Below are 23,626 nucleotides of genomic sequence, written 5' to 3' on the forward strand. Positions count from 1 at the left end.
GCCAACATCCAATTGAAGATAATGGGCAGTTGATGATGTTTTGATAATGGCTTTTATGTGGCACAGCTTGTTTGGCTGATAGGACCTCGGCTTAGTCCTGAAAGGACCTGGCAGCTGGACATATTGGCTGTGACTCAATAAGAAATCAGAGGCTTCCCGTTGGGATATTATCTTTTTTCACTGCTGAGCTGCACGTACAGAATGTCCATCTGCCCCTCAAATATTGTCTTTAATTTTGTGTAATATGTTTTCTTATTTATTTGGCACTTTGTGTCTTTATTAGAGAGTGGACGTAAGAGGGATAACAGGAAGTGAAGGGAGAAAGATCGATGGCGTTGTGGTTTAGGTCAGCGCCATAAAACCTTTTGGCCCTCAAGGGGTGCCCCCAATCTTGCATATTTAACGGGCTGCTTTTTATTCAAATGTGTGGAAAAGGCCAAGCATTTAGATTACCGTGAAATTAAATCTAATGGCATTTCCCATTTGTATGTGTTTGATAAATTCTTAGTATATCATATTTGTTAAGCTTTTACCGTCATTTCCATCTTTGCATTAGTGTCATCTTTAAGATCTCAGTGTAATCGAATGCAGCTTATGTTTGTTCTCTTTTCCGAGTAGCCTTTGTTGCATCGAGCCCTGAGAGATATACATGGGCTGGTATTTCCCAGGTGGCCAGTATTTTACACACATGATTAAAAGTGATCTTAATTATCTACACTCTGCCAGAGATGAGACACCCACGGGAGGCCTTCATCTTCCACCTCCTTCTTCTTCTTATTCGCAGCAGCTATCGTCAGTGTTTTCAAGATCTGTTACATATTTAATAAGGTCGAGAACGGCTTTTAGCAGACGCTTCGAACTCCGATTGGTTTGGCACTTTCTACACTTGTAGCATTTGTGACCCTGTGGCTTTTGGCAGAGGTTAGTTGGTTTCGTGCAGCCTGTCACAATTGGAGTATTCCTATGAATCCCATTTCAGTCAGGTCAGGTGACGACTCGCTGCCGGACCTTTATTGATATGGATGTTCCAAATGTACTCTTGGCTCCCATCACATATGTCTGTCCGCCAACAAAATGTACATGAAGATTTGTGTGTGTGTGTGTGACAGCAACACAGACATGGGGTTATAAATCACACAGGGGCATAACCTCTGCGTGTGTCTGTGCAGACAGAGTGGATGGCTATTGTTTAGTCTTGCTGCTAGGAAACATGAGAGTAACACTGTGGTGTAATCGTGCATATGAACACATCAGTCATTCACCCAGGCGATATCAGAAGGAAAAGCGAGGTCACCGGTCACTACGGGGGTGAGAACGGTGCAGAGGGGGATTGAGTAGGGGAGGATGGTTCCCGCCTCACCGTCGTTGACCTTTAGCCCTCCTCTTCACTGACCTTGTCGCAGCTCCCACACGCAACGGGCAGCGCTGGCGCCACGATCCTTTTCCACCCCGAACAATGGCTGCCATAGAAGTTCATGGAGAGTTCTTCCCAATTGTTTCCGGTCTTTGTTGGTCTACTTCCTCTCCGAGGTTATGAATGGAAGCACAGGCCTCGGCTGATGTCTCGGTAGCGGCAGACACTTTTATGAGACCAAAATACTGATGGCCGACCCTTGGGAAGTTGGCAAGGAAGTAAAGAGGACACATTTAGCCGCTAATAAAGCTGTCTGTAGGGAAATAGAAGGATATTGTTACCAAGCTTTATTATTTTGAGATGGAAGAATTGACCCCTGTCGTGACATAACATAAAGAAGCTATGACTTTATTATATTGTCTTGACTCTTGACTTGCCTGTGTGTCACTTTAGATTCTTGGATGTCTCTGTGACATGTTAAAAGCTTCTGTATTCATTGCCTGTGGCATTGCCTTAAAACATGAACTCTGTTTGAAAGCCAAGCCAGCCTGGTGCCCCTCCCATCACATGAATCATTCCTTCTGTTTCTATTTCTGTAATGGCTCCTCATTCATTCTGTATACTCTATAATATTAAACCTTTAAACTTAAATCTGTAGCACTTCACTCCAGCGAGAGGTACGTTTAGATGTTTTCAAAGTTGATAGAAAATGTGTGCTTGTAAAGACATTACATCACCGCTCATTTTAAACTGCTGTGTCACTGAATATATGGGCAAATCAGCTTTTATTTATATAGCACATTTTAAAAACGATTTTTGGTCGAGCCAAAGTGCTGGACATGCAAATAATAAATATATAGATTTAGTTTTGGCAATAAGATTACCCTTCCAAGAAGTATTTACAACCCAGCCATCATGTATGAATTCCTTTCCTATCTTTCTTTGTAGCCACTGTGCAAAGACTTCTAAACTAATATTTAGCCCATCTGTGAGATGTTTTTATCATTTCTCTTGTAAAAAAACTTGTTTGTACCTTTTTTATATTTGGTGCTGAGCATTACAAGTCAGTGTTTGACTCCTATACAAGCTAACATTGTTGTAGGAATAGGAACAAATCAAAAGCGTTAACTTGAATATAAAACACTGGGCATCAGCACAGCAGCCTTTTCTCCTTCTGTATTGACACTAATGTGTTGACAAAGTGGCAATACTTGTGATATACAAAGCTATATGTCCCAAACCAAGGACATATAGCCCATTTCTACAAGGCCATTCAACAAGCTTTACAAAAACACAAAAAGCAATATGTCATACTAAAAAAGAAACACACAAGTTATATTTTAAAAACAGTCATCACATAAAGAATGATGAAGCCAAAGGAATACAAAAGAATGAAGCAAAAAAAGAACAAGACGGGTACAAAATACGATTAAAAAAATAATGGATCTCGTGTATAAGGACTTATTTACGAGAGTAAATTCTGGCTTGTTTCTTTCACCAAGCATTTAGTTTGTAATCAGCCATGAAAAGAAAAAAAGCAATGACACAAGATCAGACAGATACGCGTCAGCCTGCCTTTACAGTCTGTTGCTCTCTTCATGGTTCAGTATGCAGAGCGCTATTCTACTAGCCTAAATCCAGAATGCTCTCAGACCCCCCCCCACACACACACACACACACACACACACACACACACACACACACACACACACACACACACACACACACACACACCATGAGTCTTTTCCTTTGAGCTGACTTAACTGCTCTGGCACTCAGTCTCGTGGAGCTGCACCCTGCGAACCCTCGCCGCTCCTGGAACCATTCCCATGGAATCCCAGACATTTCAGGCATTTGGTAAAGCTGGGCCGACAGGCGTTTCTTCACCGCTGTACGCGCTCACACTCACCCCAGCCATTCGATTCACCTCACTGTTGTTTATTGAATCAGACCCGCAGGAAAATTGTTGCTCTTTATCTACTTTCACAAGTTGCACGAGGCCTTGTAATCTATTTAACCTGTTATTTAAATGTTGTTATGCAGTGGCAAAATATCATTATTATTTAATACTGTTACACTGATGCAGCGGTGCCAAGCTGTAAATGAATAAAGAAATAAAAAAAACATCATGTAATGGTGTTTTTCAACCCTTAGAGTTTGAAAGGCTTGAGGAGGTTTTTACTGCAGTCCACGTAAAGCTAAATGGAAACATCTATTGTAAAAAGTTGAAATTGTGCAATAGATCTGTAATTCCAAAATACGTTTTTAATTTGAGTTCAAGCACAACTTGCGTAACTTTTATTGTTCTTTGTTACTTCTCTAGACTGCTGACTTCTCTTTTTTTAACCTCCATTGTAAGTCTGACATTGTTAAAGTGAGGAGTACTACTACATTGGTTTGTGTTTTTATACTTTGTCATGTTTATTTTTCACAGATTTTCTTTTTAGTGAACACAATCTGTTATTGGTACTTCTGGAAAACTAAAAGATGATTCACTTAAAAGACAAAACTGTGATGAAAATAGACCAGATATTTTGAAAGAGCAGCAGTACCCGTGCTCTCTTGACTTGGACCCAGAAATCATGTGTACATTGCTTTGGGCAAAAGTGTCTGCCAAAAGAAAAAAGTATTTCCAGTGTGACAGGAGAAATTTCTTTGCGAATATTTTGGATTTATTTGTACTGCTTCCCTTTTTTAAGTAAGAAGATGAATTCCGCTGGATAGGATTTGACAAAGACAATGGGTGTTGTCCATTTTATTTTGATGTAAATGTGACATTAATAGTTTTGATGTCATAACAGGTAGTCAAAGTTAATCGAAGAGGTAGTCATTATTTCAGCCTGACACCGAGCGCTGAGAGGAAATGAAGATTCAAGGCTGTGGCGTGCGTCATTTGCCTGTAAAGCAGGCAGTGTAATTGCCATCAATGAGTGCACAGTCTTTATCATTCCTATTCCAGTCACGGACAAACTGGATATCCTGCCTTCGGATGACAGCGGCGGCAGGGCAGCGTTAAAAACAAAAAGTGCCTTTCCATGTTGTTTGTGTGTTTTTGTTCTATTAACCTTAGACTGGGCCAGTTAATGAAATTGTTTACGGCTCTTGTTACCACTCGAGTCGCCTCGACCGAGCCCCGCTGCTGCTGAGTCAGAGCAGCTGAACAGTGGTTAGCGGTAAGAAATTAGACAAATAAATTGATCGTTTTTTGGTCGTCTGGTTCAGGAAGATTCAATCTTTTTGGTTATGTTCTTAATTTTGCTTTAACTTAGTTTCTGAGAACGATTCAATATGTACTCTTCAATATTTAGATGTCAGAGTGACAGCTATCGGCCGTGACTGACATCTAACTTATTTCTGTGCTATACAAAACTAAATCACTGAAATTAGTTGGTATATCAAATGGAATAAATATCACCTGATTGTCGTTCTTATGATTGTAAATCATTCGACAATAAAAAGCAAACGACTCAAACTAGAAGAACTTCAGAATGATTATAATGAAAATATCTGCTTTGTCTATGAAAGTCCCAAAACAGTTACAAATGCCCAAAGAACTTCCCAGGTCCCATGGAGTCAAAAACCCAAAGATCTTCAGATTATCAATTTAGAATTAAAAAAAAAAAAAAAAAAAGCTGCAAAACTCCAATAAAAGAAACTCGTTACCAGCAAAGAACATTTCACTTTTCATGTTAAATGACTAATGATGATAACATATTTATTATTAAAATTGAGTATTGATCGATTTACTGACAGATCAACAAAACACTTCAAACCAACCCCTAAAAAGACCAAAGACAAAGAAGGATAAAAAGCGTTGCATTTGAGAAGCTGGAAACAGTTTGATGGTTGTTTGAAAAATGACTTCATGAAGTTATCAATCAAAAGTTTTGATGTCGACTAATGATCGTATAGTTAGCTGTCAGCTGTTTTCACCTCTTAATGAATGCTTTCCCTCTAAGTCTGGAGGGACCAGGCAGTCTCTCTCTCTCCTCTCTCCTCTCTCTCTCTCTCTCTCTCTGTCTCTCTCTCTCTCTCTCTCTCTCTCTCTCTCTCTCTCTCTCTCTCTCTCTCTCTCTCTCTCTCCCTCTCTTTCTCTCTCTCTCTTCTCTCTCTCTCTCTCTCTCTCTCTCTCTCTCTCTCACTGTCTTCACTTTCTCTCTCTCTCGCTCTCTCTTCCTCTCCTCTCTCTCTCTTCGCTCTTTCTCTCCGAGTCGTCTCTTCTCTCTCTCTCTCTCTCTCTCTCTCTCTCTCTCTCTCTCTCTCTCTCTGTCTGTTATTTTGTGCTAATAAATATAGAATTATAAGTAATTACCCTCAAATGATATAAGGCCTTAACTCACAAACGACATTAAAATGGATTGTCTTCAGTCTACAAGGCCTGGGGTTGTTTGAGTCATAATAAAGCATTTCATTAAATGTCTATATCAGTGTCATTGTCAATGACTTGCTTTTATATGGAAATTGAGCATTAGTAAAGCATTATCGCTGATGTCCCTGTGACTCTTTTCAAAGTCAACAACACGACTCAAACGCCATGCGCTCGATGAATTGATTTATTGCTGATTGGTCTTCATTTGCAGGGGCTGCAGTTTGCAGAGACATGTGTGGAAATAGAAGACTATAATACTTCTGTTGCTCACTAGCAGAGAGGGAACCAGGCCGCTCTGAACTAATGACAGACATCTTCGGGGCAGAGACCAGTAATCACACTAAGGCCAGCCCCAGGGGTTTTGATTCTGTTATAAAACTAGAGTTAAAGATTGTGTAGACCAGTGTTTTATCAAACTTGCAAAACTTTTTTGGTGGAGAAATAAAATAAGGTACAAGAGGTACACTACAGTGTTCGAAAATCTTAAATGCAACATTTCAAATGTTAGTCTCAATTCATGCAATAACACTAAGATGGTGTTGAAGATGTGTTGAACTAAGCAAGGCAAATGTATTTATATAGCACCTTTCAACACAAGGTAATTCAAGGTGCTTTACAAAAATGAAAGACATTCAGACAAAAGCATTTAAAAACAGTAAAAGATAATAAAAGAAACATTAAAAGAAAAATACATGAATCAAAAGTTACAGTGCAGTTTAAGATATGAATAGTTCACACAGAAGTTCCACTTTACTGATGAACACAACGGCTCAGTTTCAATTAAAAGCAGCGGCAAAAAGACAAGTCTTCAGCCTGGATTTAAAAGTAGTAAGAGTTGCAGCGGACCGGCAGGTTTCTGGGAGTTTGTTCCAGATATTTGGAGCAGAAAGCTGACCAGTCCCTGAAGACCTGAGAGATCTGGATGGTTCATCATTTGAACTACACTTTATTTATTGTTGCACTTAGATTTGAGTGAGAAACAAGGAACGTTGTGTTCACCTTTCTCCGTGTGTTTAGCTGTATTGCTTCTATGTTTCCAGCACAAGTTAGTTATCTGGATTCCCGTCTAACTTCAACCTCCAAACTTGTTTGAGTTTGTTTGCAGTTAACCTTTGCAATCAAGATAAGAAATGTTACATATCAAATGTGGTTTATCGTACTAACAATCTAATTGTATCGAACTTATTGAAGTATAATTATTTTAAGAACACTGCAAATCTGATATTTTTTACCATTACTAAAAAAGTAATACTCTCAAGTACCCCCTGCAGTACATCAAAGTCCCCCCCTCACTAGACTGAGGTTTTTTTGTTTAAATTGAAAATAGGAACAAAGAAAAAAAAATAGGTTTCAGATGTCTGACTCATACGTGCCTCAATTTTTAGGACATTTTGTTTTCTTCCAATCTGTGTTCCTCTGGCCCTGTACAGCTCTCACTGTAACTGTGCTGTAAAAGAGATCAGCGTGCCGCTCTGTGGGTTTCTACAGACCAACACCTCTGTATGCCGTTATGAAACCAGTATATGGGTTAGCCTTTTCTTTTTCTTTGTGCCTTTCCCATGCTTAATGCATGACCTAATCAGCCCTGAATATCGAGTCAGCTGTTGTGCAGCCACTGCCAAGCAATGCATGTCACATTTCAAACATAAATCAAAGTTCAAATTTGGCATTTAATTCAGCGCTCAAGTTGCAGCTCTTTTATTCTGTCAGTTAGTTTGAAAGAAAAGTTGAAAGTTCGCCATTTTTCAAAAGCTCTTTATTTCTTCTTCTTAAGATTATTCCCTTCTTGAGCTTCAGCAAAACTTTCTTTCATAAGAAACTAAACACTACCCATGTCACGGCCGTGGAATTTTAATTACCAACCCGCGCACCACCACATTCCCGCTTGGCATTTTCTGGGGTCTAATATGATCTTGACGCAGAAAGCCTGATTATACTGCTGTTTTACTCCTGCCAAATAAAAGTAACTTGGAAAAACTCACAACCCTTAATAATTTCAGAGAGAACTGTGGTTCATAAAACGTACGGAGGCTCTTCATTTTAGGCAGAAACCTCAGGGTTTGGGGGAGTGTGCTCCTCCTCGCCTGAATGAACACATTGCTAATGGCTTGCTGGTGTGCATTTCAATGTTGGTGGAAACAAGGAACATAGAGATAGATAACTGTTCATACAGTGCGTGTGTGTTGGTTGCAGATATCAGACAAGGAGCCGATTATGATGAACTGTGTGAGTCATTCCTTGCAAGCTAAGTGGATTCTTTCTGCCTTTTCGACACCCCACGTTGTTGAAGCTCGCCTTGTGTTGGCAAGCTGGGCAAATCTGTTTCTTCACCTCCCATCTCCAAGTTGGCATGGACCTGACGGGATGTATTATTCTCTATCACACAGGGGCTCGGAGTTGAGTTGATTTGTTGTTGTTTGTGTTGAGCTACGGTGATTGAGCGTCTCATTGTGTGGCAATCATCCAAGTGAAACCTCTGCTGATGAGATAAAGAGACAGGCATTTCTGCAGCATTGTTCCTCGGGCTTTCATGTGATCATACCGCATCAACTGCATAACAAGAGATCAGAGTGGTGTCAGAGGAACCAGAGTAATACGGATAAGGACTTCAGACACGGGAGGCAATTCATTCAGCATCAAGACTCAGACAAATAAATAAAAACTGTAGCTAAACTGTAAACAGACCTAAGTCCAACTGCCGACCCAGCACTATTGTTGTCAGGTGATGCTGTCCAAATGCAAGATAAGTCTTGAGATGCTGACAAGAGCAAACTCAAGCCGAGCATAACTAATTGACCCACTGAGAAAAGACCTCTGCTCTTCACGAGCGGCTAACTGAACGGTCTCTAACGATAATAAAGAAACTGGGCCTCTATCTGGAGATTTGCATGTTTTAGGGAAAGAATGACAAACCGTCTCCTCTGCGTCCTTCTCCGAGGAGATCAAAGATGGCTTGGGGTGGCCCCACTCTCAAAGGTCCTCTGGGTCTCACCCTTGTAAACATTTTTGACAGGCACACAACATCTCCTTCAATGTGGTCACTGTTGTTGATTTTATAAAAGCCCCCATGATGAACAATACAGCTAATTTAGGATCGACTACCAGCATTGATTGCAACTCGGCAGACACGGCCAAGTCAGCTGCTGGCAAAGAGAAGTGTGCAAATCTTTTCGACAGTTTGTTCTTGAGCTTCATAAAAGTGGTGGTGCATGTCTGGAGGTTGATATCAGTTACTCAAATTAAATGACCCTCTTTAACCCTAAAAGTCTGCATCGTCTGTTAAAAAAAGCATTAGACATTGCTGCAAATGGCAATGATGGATTATTATTATTATCATCTACTCATGTAAAGTGCAGCTAGATACATTTATTTCTTTGAGCATTTTTACTTGGAAACACAACTGAAGGGATGTCTTGGTTGTAAAAATATCTCCAAATAAATGTATTTCTTTCTTTAGTTAACTGGTTAAAAAACCATAAGATACACCGCAACAGATTCAATGTGGAGATGCAACTACCTAGTTATATTCCTTTATCTGAACTGTTTATATCCATTTTTAATGAAACTTAAAAAGAACAAATACTTATTCTAATTGATCTAACACAATTTCCAAAGATATTTCATTTTAAATTATACAAAACAAAAAAACAAATCACATGTTCAAATTTGACCCAAAACATATTTGTGGGTGATCATCGCTGAAATGCTCTATCGTTTATCAAAGTTGTTCATTTTAATGAGCAACTTTCTGCTTTAATGCAGGGTTCATATGATAACAGGATTGTGTGACTACCTTATATTAGAAGTTGGCTCAAATGTAGTTATTAATCATAATAATAATACATGGGACTTTTATAGCGCTTTTCATGAAACTCAAAGACGCTTTGGCAGAGAGTTAAGAAAAATAAAGACAAGAGAAAACAAAAAAAATAGATAACAAAGAAATACAAAAATAGATAACAAAGAAATACAAAAAGAGATAAACAAAACAGAAAATAGGGGGGAGGGGGGTGGTCAGTGGTTGAATGCAGTGTTGAACAGGTGGGTTTTGAATGCTGTGAGGGAGGAAGAATCTCTGATGGATTGGGGTAGTGAGTTCCAGAGGGTGGGTGCAGCAACGGAGAAGGCTCTGTCGCCCCAGGACTTGAGGTTGGTCCGGGTGGGGAGGGACAGGAGGTTGGCAGCAGCAGAGCGGAGGGAGCGAGTGGGAGTGTGTCTGTTATTATCTAAATCATTATTAAATAATAATGAATGGCCTTCCACTTATTTAATCATAGTGTCTGAAATGATTATTTTTAAATGTAAAGTCAGCCCTTAGCCCCTGATCCATCAGTTTGTTGAAGGACTTATTATTGTTTTTGTTCAAACACATATTTCAATTTGTATGGACTTTTTTCAGTTGTTCCCGTGCGGTTAACGTATGTAAAATCTGCTAATGAGTTGTGGACATGATGAGACCTGATGCATCGCCCAAGGCAGCGAGCTGTTCATCTCAATACTAACACAACAGGTTTGTCTCAACACGTGTTTGAACCCATTTTACTACTACATTCCAATCAACAATCACATTAAAGACAAAGAAAAATGTTTTCCCGGTTGAAAAGTTCTGACAAGATTGATGTGCCTGAAAATCAGCACTATTTACCAGGAAATACTTGTGTTTAGATTAGTAGAAAAGAAGGCGATTCACAGTTGTGAAGAGACGGAAAAAGTAGAGCAGCTCCAGCCTGTTACTATGTGGCTCTTGTGTCGGAGGGTTTTTCAGACCTCCCATTGCGGCTGCCGCTGTCTGACTGGCTGCGGGGGGAGAGAGGGACACAAAGGGTTAAACTGTGCGCCTGTCTTCCTTGGAGATGGGAGAGGCCATTTGAATGGCTAGCTTCTGCAGCTAGCCTACACATTGGCTAAGGCTGAGGGTGGATCTGCTGCTGGGCCTGTGCTCCGACATGGAGCCAGCTGCAGGATCAGGAGTCAGTGTGAGCAGACTGCAAAGCTTTGGGAGTGTGTTTGTGTGTACATACATCACATTGGAGGGGAAGTTGAAGGGCAGCTTTTCTAATAAACTATTGAGTCTGAACATAAACCTATCAAGCAGATATTTCTTGTTTTAAAGCGTGAAAATCATAATTTTTGTATTGTTGTAAATCTTGTTGCCGAGTAGATTATTTCAATTTACAGACTGACGTAGATAAAAGGTGGTTATATAATTTGTTTTTTCTAGCACCAAGCCCCCTTTAACTCCCCGCGCACACTGCCATTCTCATATTGCTGCCACCCGCCCCAAACACACACTCTTTTAATCTTTAAGAGCTTACCTCTGTGAATCTATGAGGACAGGGGGTCCATGTTGTTTTGGTAATTTAAGGGTCAACCTCAGGACACTAATGAAACCAAGCAGCAACAATAGAGAGCAACAGACTTTGGAGATAATTGTCTCCTGCAATGGGAACATAAATGTCCCTTCTTGTTTTGTTTTAATGTGGGTGAAAATGATTTCAAACCCCTAAAACAGGGGTGGGGAACCTCCGGACCCCGGGCTGTATACGGCCCGTGAGACCATTTGGTACAGCCCTCGAGGTAATTTATAAACACACGCAAAAAAGAAAACAATTTAAGAAATCTAGACCGCAACAAAATTAAACAAGCGAGTGCCTGTTTTTCCTGGCCAAGGTCAGGGTCCTTGAACACAACACGAGCCTAACGCGTCATCACGTGGTATATATCTCGTCTGACAGAGGTGCAGTTCTGACGGAGAGCACCAGAACGCCGCTCCGGCACTTCAGAAATTGCAGTACCCATAAGGAGCCGTACACATGCCGCAGTTTCTGCGTGTCTGTGTCTTTAGTTGAAAGCCCAGTGGCGATCTGTTCATCTGTCATTCTGATCATACAGTCAATAACTTTGTTGTTATTAGCATCTGGTTAGCTAGCTATGCTAACGAATATAAGAAGCTTTTTCTCCAACCAGTGAGGTAAAGGCACATCTTTATATGATCATTATAGTTATAAGAGAATAAAGTAAACGGGTATAAAATACTATATGACAGTCAAAACAAAGTTGTTATTAATAAACAAGAATACAGTTTAAAAGGGGAGTGATTTGTAAAATATCCAAAAAGAAAATCTGCTTACAGTTCTGTTTCAAATGGGTGTTGAGAGATGTTTCCATAGATCTCCTAATGTTGCTCTCAAAGTGCACCAGATTGATGCTTTTAACTTCAACATTTAAAAACAAATCTTCCCGGGGGAGCATGCCCCCCGGACCCCCCTAGAGGAGGTTAGGCCCCCCCTCCCACTTCAATCATGTTCACATGGATAGGAAACTAAATACATTTGCACACATCTTGTGTCCATATCTTTCCGTTTGGATGGTCATGCCACAACCGTGCACGTGCATGCATGCGCGAGTCATGGTGACATATCTGGATTAAGAGGTTGCTTTCAGCATGAAAGAAAGGCGAAATGAATGGGCTGTGATTTTAGTATTTTTAAGCAGAGGTCAATCATTTGTACGGCCCTCTGAGAATGTAGAAACAATGTAAATGGCCCTTGAGAGGAAAAGGGTTCCCCACTCCTGCCCTAAAAGAAGGAACATAATCCCAACTTTACGAGTTGACCTGTAACCTGCCTTTAACCGTAGGGACTCAGTATCTCCTCGGCTGTCAAACGGTCTTAATGTGGCTCTCTTGGCTGACAAGCTAATCTGAGCAGGCAGGTCAGTCAGCTGTATTTACCTCTGACAATCCTCCATCTATCCACACACACTTGTACTCACAAACTCAGCTGATCTACTCACACACACTCACACCTGCAGAGTCTGATGTTACGTAACTGGCTGAATTAAGGGCACGCACACATGTAGATGCATGTACAAACAGCCTACCTACAGACTGGAATGCCCTCTTCTTGGAAACAGATTTGTGTGTGTGTGTGTGTGTGTGTGTGTGTGTGTGTGTGTGTGTGTGTGTGTGTGTGTGTGTGTGTGTGTGTGTGTGTGTGTGTGTGTGTGTGTGGTGTGTGTGTGTGTGTGTGTGTGTGTGTGTGTGTGTGTGTGTGTGTGTGTGTGTGTGTGTGTGTGTGTGGTGTGTGTGTGTGTGTGTGTGTGTGTGTGTGTGTGTGTGTGTGTGTGTGTGTGTGTGTGTGTGTGTGTGTGTGTGTGTGTGTGTGGTGTGTGTGTGTGTGGTGTGTGTGTGTGTACCACTGAGTTGTTGTGATCTCTATCGATCATAGTGTTTCTCAGCGTGAGGAACTAGAAGATTTGTATACATTTTTATTTTTCAAATAACCCTTTCTAAACACAAATAAGGAAGGGACATTTGATTTAATTTTATATCAATTAAAAGTCACTCCTTTTATTGTGTTTAAAAGAAAAGAAACAAGCAAGACATCACGCACGTGTCTCGCTCCAGGTTTCTCGCCCTCTGTCTCACTTTCACCAAGCCTTCTGGATAAGTGTCTGGCTTTTTTCAACTAGTGTTGGATCCCCGCTGTTTGTACTCACCATGCTTGTTGGCCAATGACAGATGGTCTTCTGGGCGGCTGGCTCGTGAGGGAGGAGGGATTTCCCTCCTGCTGACACATAGCTCCGACCATACAAGATATCTCTGGAGTTTGAGATATAAATATATATTGTAATATACTGTAACTTGGGGGGACTTAGAGAATACCTTTATTAGTCCCACAGAGGGGACATTTAAATTGTTACATCGAAATTATAGAGGCAAAAAATGAATTAAGAGCCATGCATAAAATATTAGAGATAGAGATGACAATTTACAAAAATTACTTTATAAGTAAAGTAACAGTATTTAAAAATAAATAAACTAAGTGTTTTTTTTATGCATGCTTTATTAGGTAACATTGAGCTGTCTTTGGCTCTTTCCTGCTGTAACAATGTAAATGTCCCCTCTGGGACTAATAAAGGTATTCTGATTCTGTTGCATGTAGTAGAAGTGTGCCAGATAACAGTAGTACAAATAAAAGTATATATTGCACATTGATTACAGATTTTGTTACAGTAGTTGAACTGAAATCAAACGCAGGTGTCTGAATGCTGATAAGCTTCTGTTTCCTGCCTCTTTTCCCTCTGCTCATATTCAATCCTTTCTTGAACTTCCACATTTGCTTCACTAACTCTGTCCTTCCTCTCTCCCCTGCAGTGTGCCCGATGCATTGTAAACATCGAGCCTGCACCAAGGACGACCTGTGCTGCCACGACCAGTGTCTGGGCGGCTGCCTGAAGCCCCACTCAGCCGATCACTGCGTGGCCTGCCGCGGCCTCCAGCACGAGGACAAGTGTGTGGTCCGCTGCCCCGAAAACCACTTCACTTACAGGGGCTGGCGCTGCGTCTCCTTCGGCTTCTGCCAAGATCTCCACAACAGATGCAAGCGCGAGAAGGAGCGCAGCAAGAGCGCCGACTGCCACGAGTACGTCATCCACAACGGGGCCTGCATCCACGAGTGTCCCTCCGGCTACACCACCGTCAACTCCTCCTCGTAAGTGGACACTCATGCCGGTCTGATGGGCTCCTGATGGTCTGATGGAACAATGTGTGATCAGTGACAGAACACTTGTTATTATCTGGTGTGAAAAAAATGGTGGCTGCTAGGAGCATTCACTGGCTATATTTTATTTACTCTTATTTAAACTCTCAGCAAATGTTCTACATTTTTCTATTAACTTATGAAATCAACAATCTAATTGAGTGTCAGCTTTTCTACAAACCTTATAATATTCCTCATCTTTTATACCTTATTGGTACTTTTAAACCTTTGAATCCCATTCCAAACTCTTCACTAATACAACTCATTCATAGTCCGTCAACTGCTTCTGGATAGAGATTTAAGCCGGCAATGCCGTTGTTGCCTCTTCATAAAATATGTCCTCCTCGTTTGATGTTTGTATTTGATCCAAATAGATCAGGCAGATGACTAGGAAGAAAAAACTAAAGAAATAAAAAGTTGTTTTTCAGATTTTATCTTAAAGCAAAAAGCTTTTAATCTTTTATAAAAAAAGTGATCATAACGATAGCAACAACAGACTCCATTTTAAAAGAAAAAATTGTTAAAACTCGTTAAAAAAAGGTGGTGTTAAATTATAATTTCCTGCCTTGGTTTAGTTATTGTCACTGTGTTCAGAGCACAGAGTGACTCAGCAGGAACTAGAGGTCCTGCTGAGCTCAGACAGCACTGTTTATGAGCACACACACACACACACACACCTCTTTGTAGCGTGTGTGAGACCGCAGAAAGCCATCTCAAAGTGGTGCAGCGCAGCCTGGCACAGTGGCACATCCTGGTTTCGGAGCCTGACTGTATCCATCTGCGGGAAAAAAAAAAATTCTCACACGCCTCACAAATGATTGATGATTGTTTACCAACTGCTGCTGTCCGCATTGCGGTGAGCGAGCTATAGGCACTGACGTGTGAAGTGTTTTTTCCCTTCTTATTTCCATCTGTAATTTACAACCAGTTGTGTGCATATCTTGGTAAGCTTAATCCGAACAGACTTCCCTCCCTGAAGTGTGGTGTTGTGGTTGTGCTGACTTGCCATTGACCTTTATCGCATCCCTCTTTGACAACTTCACTGACCATGACGGGCTGTTGATTAGTGTGGGCGTGGCTGCGAGACTCTGCAGACAGCACTAATCACTTTGCTCGGGCAGAGGTTGAAAACGCAGCTGGATCTTTCAGGACTTATTGTCTTCTGTTACAACAAGACTGGGAGGCACTTAAACTCCAGGGGAGGCTGTCAGTGACCCGGGGAGCAGGACTCCATTGGCCAGCTGCAAATAGAGTGAGTGAGTGAGTCTGGCAAGCAGCCGCAGCAGCGTGGAGCGGGCAGCCTGCCTCTGACGACAGTGATGACAGGCAAAAAGTAATGTGTGTTTAACCTTTATTTATCCAGAGAAGATTTGACAAGCACCATTCATCTCTGTTCAAACAACACACGGCTTCACATTCATGGAGTGACACGCCTGGGACGTTTCTACCTGGACTCTGTAAGCAGATGAGGGTGAAGTGCTACTGATGTTTGATCACTGTTCAGATCCAACGTTTGAGATCAGAAGAAAATCACACACACCCAGATGTTCCTTTTTGTGCAACAGAAATAATGAAAGTCCACATAGATTCATTTATAATCAGTTAAATAAAATGCTTCAAGCTGTAGTGCATTTCATCAGGCTTGTAAAACAATACGAAACATTATTAACACATTTGTTGGGTTCAAGTTCTTTGTTCACATCATATGCGCAACAATTACACTTGGCAGTCATGGCAATACAATTCTTGGGCCTCAGGCACTCTCCAACAATGCTCATTAAGTATCTATAAAAATTGAAGTAATTTAGTTGAAAGCAAAATCTGTATCTAAGACATAAGTTATTGCAAGTGCAATTAGTATTGCAAATGAATAATATGAATGTAAACAGTGCTTAATGAGAATGAATGAGGAGGAGCTTGACACACGGCAGCCATCTTCAGTGCCAGCTTTAAAGGGTTTTGTCATAAAGGCATGACTTCTGGTTTATATCAAATCTATATTTTGACATCACGTGCTTTACACACATAACATTAATTGCATTATATGATACTGTTCTCTGTTATATAGATATATTTATTTTTGTTCAGCAGAGTTGAAACAATAGGAACGTTGTAATAACGAAATAAAAAAATGCACAACAATAACTTCACATTAGTGTATCCAATATAAAGCTATATATATATTATTGTATACTTTTTGCCTACATTGCACACGTGAAACTTGAGTGGGAGCTGCTCGTATCTTTGAAACAATGCTTGAACCAATTTCATTAAAAGGAGCCTCTCGATGGGCAGATGTGATCCCTTCCTGCCAGGTGATCAGAGCTGTAATCTAAACCTTTATACCAGCGCTGACCTGTGATGAACCCACCCTCATCTCAACCTCTGAATCCCGTTCTGTTCCCCTTATGGCACAGCTCTTCTCTTTGGCATCCATCTCCGTCTCTGGCTTCAACCTAAGCTGTGGAAATGAAAGTGCTTTGTGGATAAGCGGTGTACTCCAAGGCGTTATGAGTGTCTAGGCTGAAAGTGCAGATGTGGCACTAGAGGGAAAAAGGTCAAGAGATATGTAACAATGCCATAGACCTTCTTTTGTTTGCAAGACATAGACACGCTTTTCAGCTATTTTATCTTTTGTGTTTTGTCAGTGATGCTTTGTTTTGTTATTTAAAGCTGTCATGAATCTTTTACAAGTGCCTCTGTACCCTCTGCTTTATATTTATCTTATTTGAACATATACTTGTAGATTAGTGCCATGATATCTGTAGCTGCCACCAGCATCCATTATTTGGCATCCACAAAAGAAATGCCACATTCTTCTGTAATTGTTGTGACAGCTTAGTCAACCGTTGCTAAACAATGGCACTCTCACCTCATAAACCAACCAACCAGCCAGCAGCAACAAATACTTGAACACAATCAAGACAAAAACTCTGTGCAAACAGCGCATTGTCTCATTGTCGCCTTAAATACTACATTTGAACCTTCAAAAACAGTCTTGTTGTGAGTAGTTTTCTTTTAGGAACTTACAATGTTCTCTCTTTCTCTTCCACTCGGCAACTCACACAAGAAAAATATAGTTTGAAAAAAAGCTGTCTTTGGCAAGAAGACATGTATGGATTGTTATGAAGGTTTATGATGCAATCAATGTTTTTACTGCTAGCTCATAGTAATGTATCCACAGAAACGAGTTTTCCGCTCTACAGAAAGATTTGGTGTTTTTAAAGTGACTTTTTCAGCTGTCTGGCCGGCGAGTTTACTGTTTCAGTTTAATATCACTGCTTATCAGCCCTTTCAGCCATAACAGGCAGCCGGTTTCAGCAAAAACAAAATCAGACTGTTCACGACCTGCAAGCCAGATGCTTCTAGTATGTCCGTGTTAAAGAGAATTGTAAAAAAAAATTGAATTAACTTCAAAGCACATCTATCAGTTTTTGATTTGTTGCTCCAACACACATATTTCAGAATATTTGACTAATCTTTGTTTTTTGTCACGCTTTTCTTCAATAGGCTGATCTGCACTCCCTGTGCAGGGCTCTGTCCGAAGGTCTGTATGGGTCTGAAGATGGTCGACTCTGTGACGGCGGCCCAGGCTCTGAGAGGCTGCACGGTCCTCAACGGGAGCCTCGTCATCAACCTGCGTGGAGGAAGTGAGTATCTGTGCTCTAATCAGATTACAATATACAACAGAACAACAATAGGAGACATTATTACAAATAAACCAGATTGTAAATTGAAATAAAATAACATTTAGAATCTGAGACCACTTTGAGAATTAGATGATCTCAAGTGGTTTGTTGTGTTTTTATAAAACAATTGACATATTTTGAACAAAAATACACCAATATACATTAATGAACAGATCAAAAGGTCAACACAAATGTAAGAGGTTTGCATGAGGTGTGATTAAAAGGATGTTTTGGTTCTTCAGAAAAAAATGTATTTGTCCTTTCTCTAAGAAAAGGCAAGAAGCTAGGTGTAGATTAACACACAATATTTGTATCAGATTTGTAGCACATTTAACGTAACCATTAGCACAAAGACACATTGGGCATGAACATTGTATGACATTTTATAATGAAAATGTCTAAAAGTTTATTTGATTGTAAACAATAATTTCTTTGCCAGAACAGCTTATTTTGCCAAAAAGAAAGCTGGGATGAACAAAACAAAGAATTGAAAACAGAGATCAGTTTGTTGCCAAACAACAGCTGCCTGAGGAGCTTCAGCACTGAGCATGCTGTGGAAGCACAGGTCACTTCAGGGCTTTTTCTTCTGGTTTTCTGCAGACAACATTGCAGCTGAACTGGAGGCCAGCCTGGGCCAGCTGGAGGAGATCACTGGATACCTGACAGTGAGACGTTCCTACGCCCTCGTATCCCTCTCGTTTTTCCGCAAACTCCGTGTTATTCGCGGGGAGGAACAGGAAATCGGGTGAGTCTCCTTCTTCTGAGCCTCGTCTCATCCTCGCCATGTCACAGCCTCTGCCTGTAATTATGAGTTAAAAGCGGAAGGACTGACCTTTTTCAAAATGTCTTTCTGTGGTAACTGTTTTTTGTTAGATGTTCCCAAATCATATATGAGGTTTAATTCAGTCGAGGTGGAAGGCACTTGCAGCACATTGGGCTAAACTTAAGCATGGCATATGATGCAAAATGTGGGCTAACCACTCTCAGACACTTTTACATTTTTCATATAATCCTCAGCTAAATCCTATGCCTCATGAAGGATATGTTTCATGCAATTTTGTGTATTCTTTTCCAGAAATTACTCGTTCTATGCCCTGGATAACCAGAACCTGCGGCAGCTCTGGGATTGGTCCAAACACAAGCTGACCATCCTTCAGGGACGCATGTTTTTCCACTATAACTCCAAACTCTGCATGTCGGAGATCCGCAAGATGGAGGAGGTGTCGGGGACCAAAGACAGGCAAATCAAGAACGACATCGCCTCCAAGACCAACGGAGACCAGGCCTCATGTAAGAACCTCTGAAAACATGGCAGCTGTTACAGGAGTCACTATGGCAACAGACGAGTCGACTCTGGTACAGACACAATCAGAGTCCTAGTTATTGTTATGATGGTCATTTCCTGTTCCTATATGTTTACTGATGGATTAACTGGGAACAACCAACAGAGCAAAGCAAAGAATAACTGTTGACATGGTAACAGTGATATAGGTTTTGTCCTATTTGTTGTTTCTGGCTTTAACTACATATTCTGATCTAGTTAGGTGACAGTGAACAGGGATGAGTTTATACTGTTTCATTATAGATTGAGACAAGGGGATAATGTTTTATATGTTTTTAATACTTTTACTTTATTCTTTTGAAAACTAAAGAGACTCAGGGTTCCAACGTGTCCTGGAAAACATTTTTAGTCAGGGAAAAGAGCGAGAAAGTAAAATGTCCTGGAAAATCTTGTGGAAAATAATTTCAACTTTGCACCGTTTTTTTCTTCCGCTTAGAATGAGCTGTAACTGAAAACGTTGTTATCTGAAAAGGTGACGTTGTGTTCAGGATCATATCACTGTTTCCAATGGTAGTTTATGAACAAGAGTATTTCCAATAGGCTGCCCCTACAGTATGTTGTAATGTGAACACACCCACAAGTCGCATGATAGCAGATGCCGGTTGGATGGCATTACAGGGTGATGCTTTCTTCTACACTTGTTTTAAACGGTTAAATATAGTTCAGTTGCTAAAGTTGGGGTGCTTGCTAGTAGGGCTGCTCGATTATGGCAAAAATCATAATCTCGATTATTTGGGTCAATAATTGTAATTGCGATTATTAAATGCGATTATTCATTGACTTTGAAAACATCCATTTATTGTACTTTAAAACAAATAATAATTTGAACATTTTAACTGTTGAATTATACGTTCAGGGTAATCAACTGAAAAACCAATACAAAATAAATTATACATTCATATCTACATTTAAATAAATTATATCAAAATAATAAATACCAATAAACAAGATCAACAAACATGTTGCAGTGCACTGTCACAACCTGAAAGCTCCTTAACATATAGCCAACATTTTGGTTCAACATATTCAACATATTCCACTCAGTTAAACATTAAAGGCTGGCCCACCGTCATGGTCCAGAAGTAACAGGAAATAAATGTTGAACTACAATTTAAGACCAAATAAAAATGTTTTGGCCACCATGGCAAATGCTGGTAGGACTGCTCATGTCATCTCTTAACACATTTTTGCTAGAAACTAGGGCTGCTCGATTATGGCAAAAATCATAATCTCGATTATTTGGGTCAATAATTGATATCACGATTATTAAAAACGATTATCCATTTACTTTGAAAACATCAATTTATTGGAGAATTTTTTTTTTTAACAGTATGTTTTTAACAGTTGATTATCCTGAACTTTAAGTATAACTCAACTGAAAAACCAATAAAAAAATAATAATAATAATAAAAAAATAATCGATTACGTTGTTTTCGTAATCGTTGCAAGCCATAATCGTAATTGCGATTACAATACGATTAATTGAGCAGCCCTACTTGCTAGCTTGTTTTGCGTGCAAACATTTAGCAGCCGGGTCATAACAGCAAACTGGAGCCCAACTGTATACCGGCAGTGGCTCAGTCAGTAGGGGCTTGTACTGGGAGCCGTAGGGTCGCCGGTTCAAGTCCCCGACCAGACCTAAAAATGGAGTGTGGACTGCTACTTGGAGAGGTCCCAGTTCACCTCCCAGTTCACCTCCTGCCCTGTCGTGGTGCCCTTGAGCAAGGCACCGAACAACCCCCTTCCCCCCCACTCCCATTGCTCCCTGGGCGCTGTACAATAGCTTCCCACTGCTCCTAGTAAAAGCAGAGAACACATTTCACTGTGTGTGCTGTGTGCTCTGCATGTGTGACCATTAAAGAGGGTTTCATCCCCCCCAATATTATTATTAGTCAAATACAGGATTAATACTTGCTATTTGTAAATGGTAGCTTTACAATGAAGTGCTGTGCTTTTTGTAAGAGATAAGTTATAGCCATGTACTCCAATTTTTATTTTGGTTCTTTTTTTTCTTGATCAGGTGAGAACCATCCGTTGAAGTTTACCCAGATCCGAACCATGAGCGATAAGATAATGGTCAAGTGGGAGCCCTTCTGGCCTCCAGATTTCAGAGACCTGCTGGGCTTTATGGTGCTCTACAAAGAAGCGTAAGTACATTTTAAATCCATCTTTAACATTCAAACCTAGATCTCTGCCAGACAAATATTTTATTAGCTGCCATAGTACATCATATTTATGAAAAATATGAATTGAATCAGATCAGATGCATTTTGGATGGTGTTAATGGCAAAACACTTGATATAACACAACTAATCTGTTACTGTTTACAATATTAGCCCGGTACTTTACTCTATAACATCAAAACTCCTGAAAGAGTCTCTTCAAATAATTACACTGAACTGACTAAGAAGTCATTGAAGGAAGCATTTTAGATTCAACACAATAGATGTAACATTCTCTGCCTGCAGTAGCATTACCACAGAAACTAATATGAGGTCACCTGTTGGCTTTAGTGAAGCACCAAACAATTAACTGGACATCAATCCTGCAATATATTGTATCACTAGGTCATGCAGGTTGAGTTTGAATTAATTTAAAGGTATTATTTATTTGTATTCAATAGTTTTGGACCTTTATTAGTTTAAAAAAAAATCCTGTTTTAACCGTCTCTTCTGCCTCAGAGATGTTTTGTAAAGCTTTTTAGCTTCACTGCCTGGCCAGATATATTCCATGATAAATGGCTGTAAAACATCAAACTGAAACTCAATATCCTTTTCTCAACTGGAATACAATTTAAGCCGGCATATAACTTTTTACTGTTATTGTTTTTCCCCAAAATAGAACTTTTCAGAACGTAACTGAGTTTGACGGGCAGGACGCCTGCGGCTCCAACAGCTGGGTGATTGCTGACGTTGACCCTCCGCGCCGGGCCACAGAGGGGGACAAGGAGCAGTTTGAGCCGGGTCATCTCATCTTGCCTCTGAAGCCGTGGACGCAGTACGCCATCATGGTGAAAACGCAGCTCTCAGCCTCTGACGAGCACCAGGTCCTCGGAGCCAAGAGCGAGATCATATATGTCCGCACCAACGCCACCAGTAAGACTGATTTAGATCTGTGTTGTTCACTGGATATAAAGTTAAATACTCCCCCGATTTATTTGAAATCTCTGGATTATTTATGTGAATAACAGATGAGCTGTTTAAGAAAGTGAAAAAATATGGTATCAGTAAAGGCATGAGGTTACAGTAACGGACATGAACAATTATCATCATCGAGCAATCTCTTAAAAGAAAATCAATGTTTGAGACACGTCTTCCTTAATTAAAAAAACTAGTACAAATCTCAAACCTCAAACCAAATTCTTAAGGTTATCAAAAGATGCTGTTATTTGAAGCTCCAGGTTACGATTTGTGAAATAATTTTTCGCAAAAAAAAGCCCTTTTCTTTGCTGGATTTTGACTTTTTTAGGGGTTGTCTGGAATCCACATTTATTGTGGTGTCACTATCATTGACTGGTGCACTCCAGTGTTGTGTGTGTCAGTCTGTCAGCTCAAAAAATGTCCTTGGCACAAGAACAGGGGAGAGGCAGACAGATGGCACGATCCGCTCGGGGCGCCATCGACCGACGCTGTGCTACCTCGTGCAGCAAGGTGTCTGCAGCAGGCGGTCACACCACGATGATAAATCTCTTCCCCAGTACTTAATTGTACTCTGCCACCCACGGTGTGCATCGTGTACAGATGAATTTGTCGTAGTCATGATGGCCCGTCTAACCGGCTTCCTTTTACACAATGAGCTCTTCCTTCCTGATAAACCGCATCAAACATGACATCCTTCGCTCACACAATAGGCTTCCAGCAGCAGACACATCACTCAGTCAGTCAGAGATGTCGGGAGGGTTGTTTTCTTACCCGTCTGGCAACCTCCCCGGTTCCTGGTCTGTCTCATGTCTAACCAGAATACCTCTTCAGAAGGGCAAAGCTGTCATTATGAATAAACTGCTGCTGGTGAAACTTAGTCTGACAATGCAGTCGGACCAGTGTGTGGCACCGTCATGAAACAGGGACAACACGATCACACTGTGACGACCCAGCTCTCTGTGTCTCCTCAGGGTTCAGTCTGTCGTGCTTCCTCCCGTTCATTCCCCTCTTCACAGTTTCTGTTCAGTGATATTTCTATCGTCTCTGAACTCCTAATCTACCTCAGGACGGGACGCTGTTAAGATGTAAGGTGTCTGGTTTTTTTTGCTTCCCACTCGAGAATCTGATTCATACGTCTACTTAAAAGGCGGCTCAGCAGACTGACAGTTATACGGTGATGCCAGTCTGT

General features: G+C 40.7%; 1 protein-coding gene across 1 annotated transcript in view; it reads left to right on the forward strand.

The window, feature by feature from the left end:
- The window catches only part of insra (insulin receptor a), a 55,167-nt gene that overhangs the window by 17,243 nt on the left and 14,298 nt on the right, over positions 1–23,626 (forward strand). Inside the window, 6 exon segments of the mRNA XM_034208472.1 lie at positions 13,882–14,218; positions 17,777–17,916; positions 18,556–18,700; positions 19,031–19,245; positions 21,318–21,444; positions 22,139–22,392. Of these exon segments, the coding sequence (XP_034064363.1) occupies positions 13,882–14,218; positions 17,777–17,916; positions 18,556–18,700; positions 19,031–19,245; positions 21,318–21,444; positions 22,139–22,392 (1,218 nt within the window).

This window comes from Gymnodraco acuticeps, unplaced genomic scaffold, assembly GCF_902827175.1.
Source record: "Gymnodraco acuticeps unplaced genomic scaffold, fGymAcu1.1, whole genome shotgun sequence".
In the NCBI taxonomy this organism is placed as follows: domain Eukaryota; kingdom Metazoa; phylum Chordata; class Actinopteri; order Perciformes; family Bathydraconidae; genus Gymnodraco; species Gymnodraco acuticeps.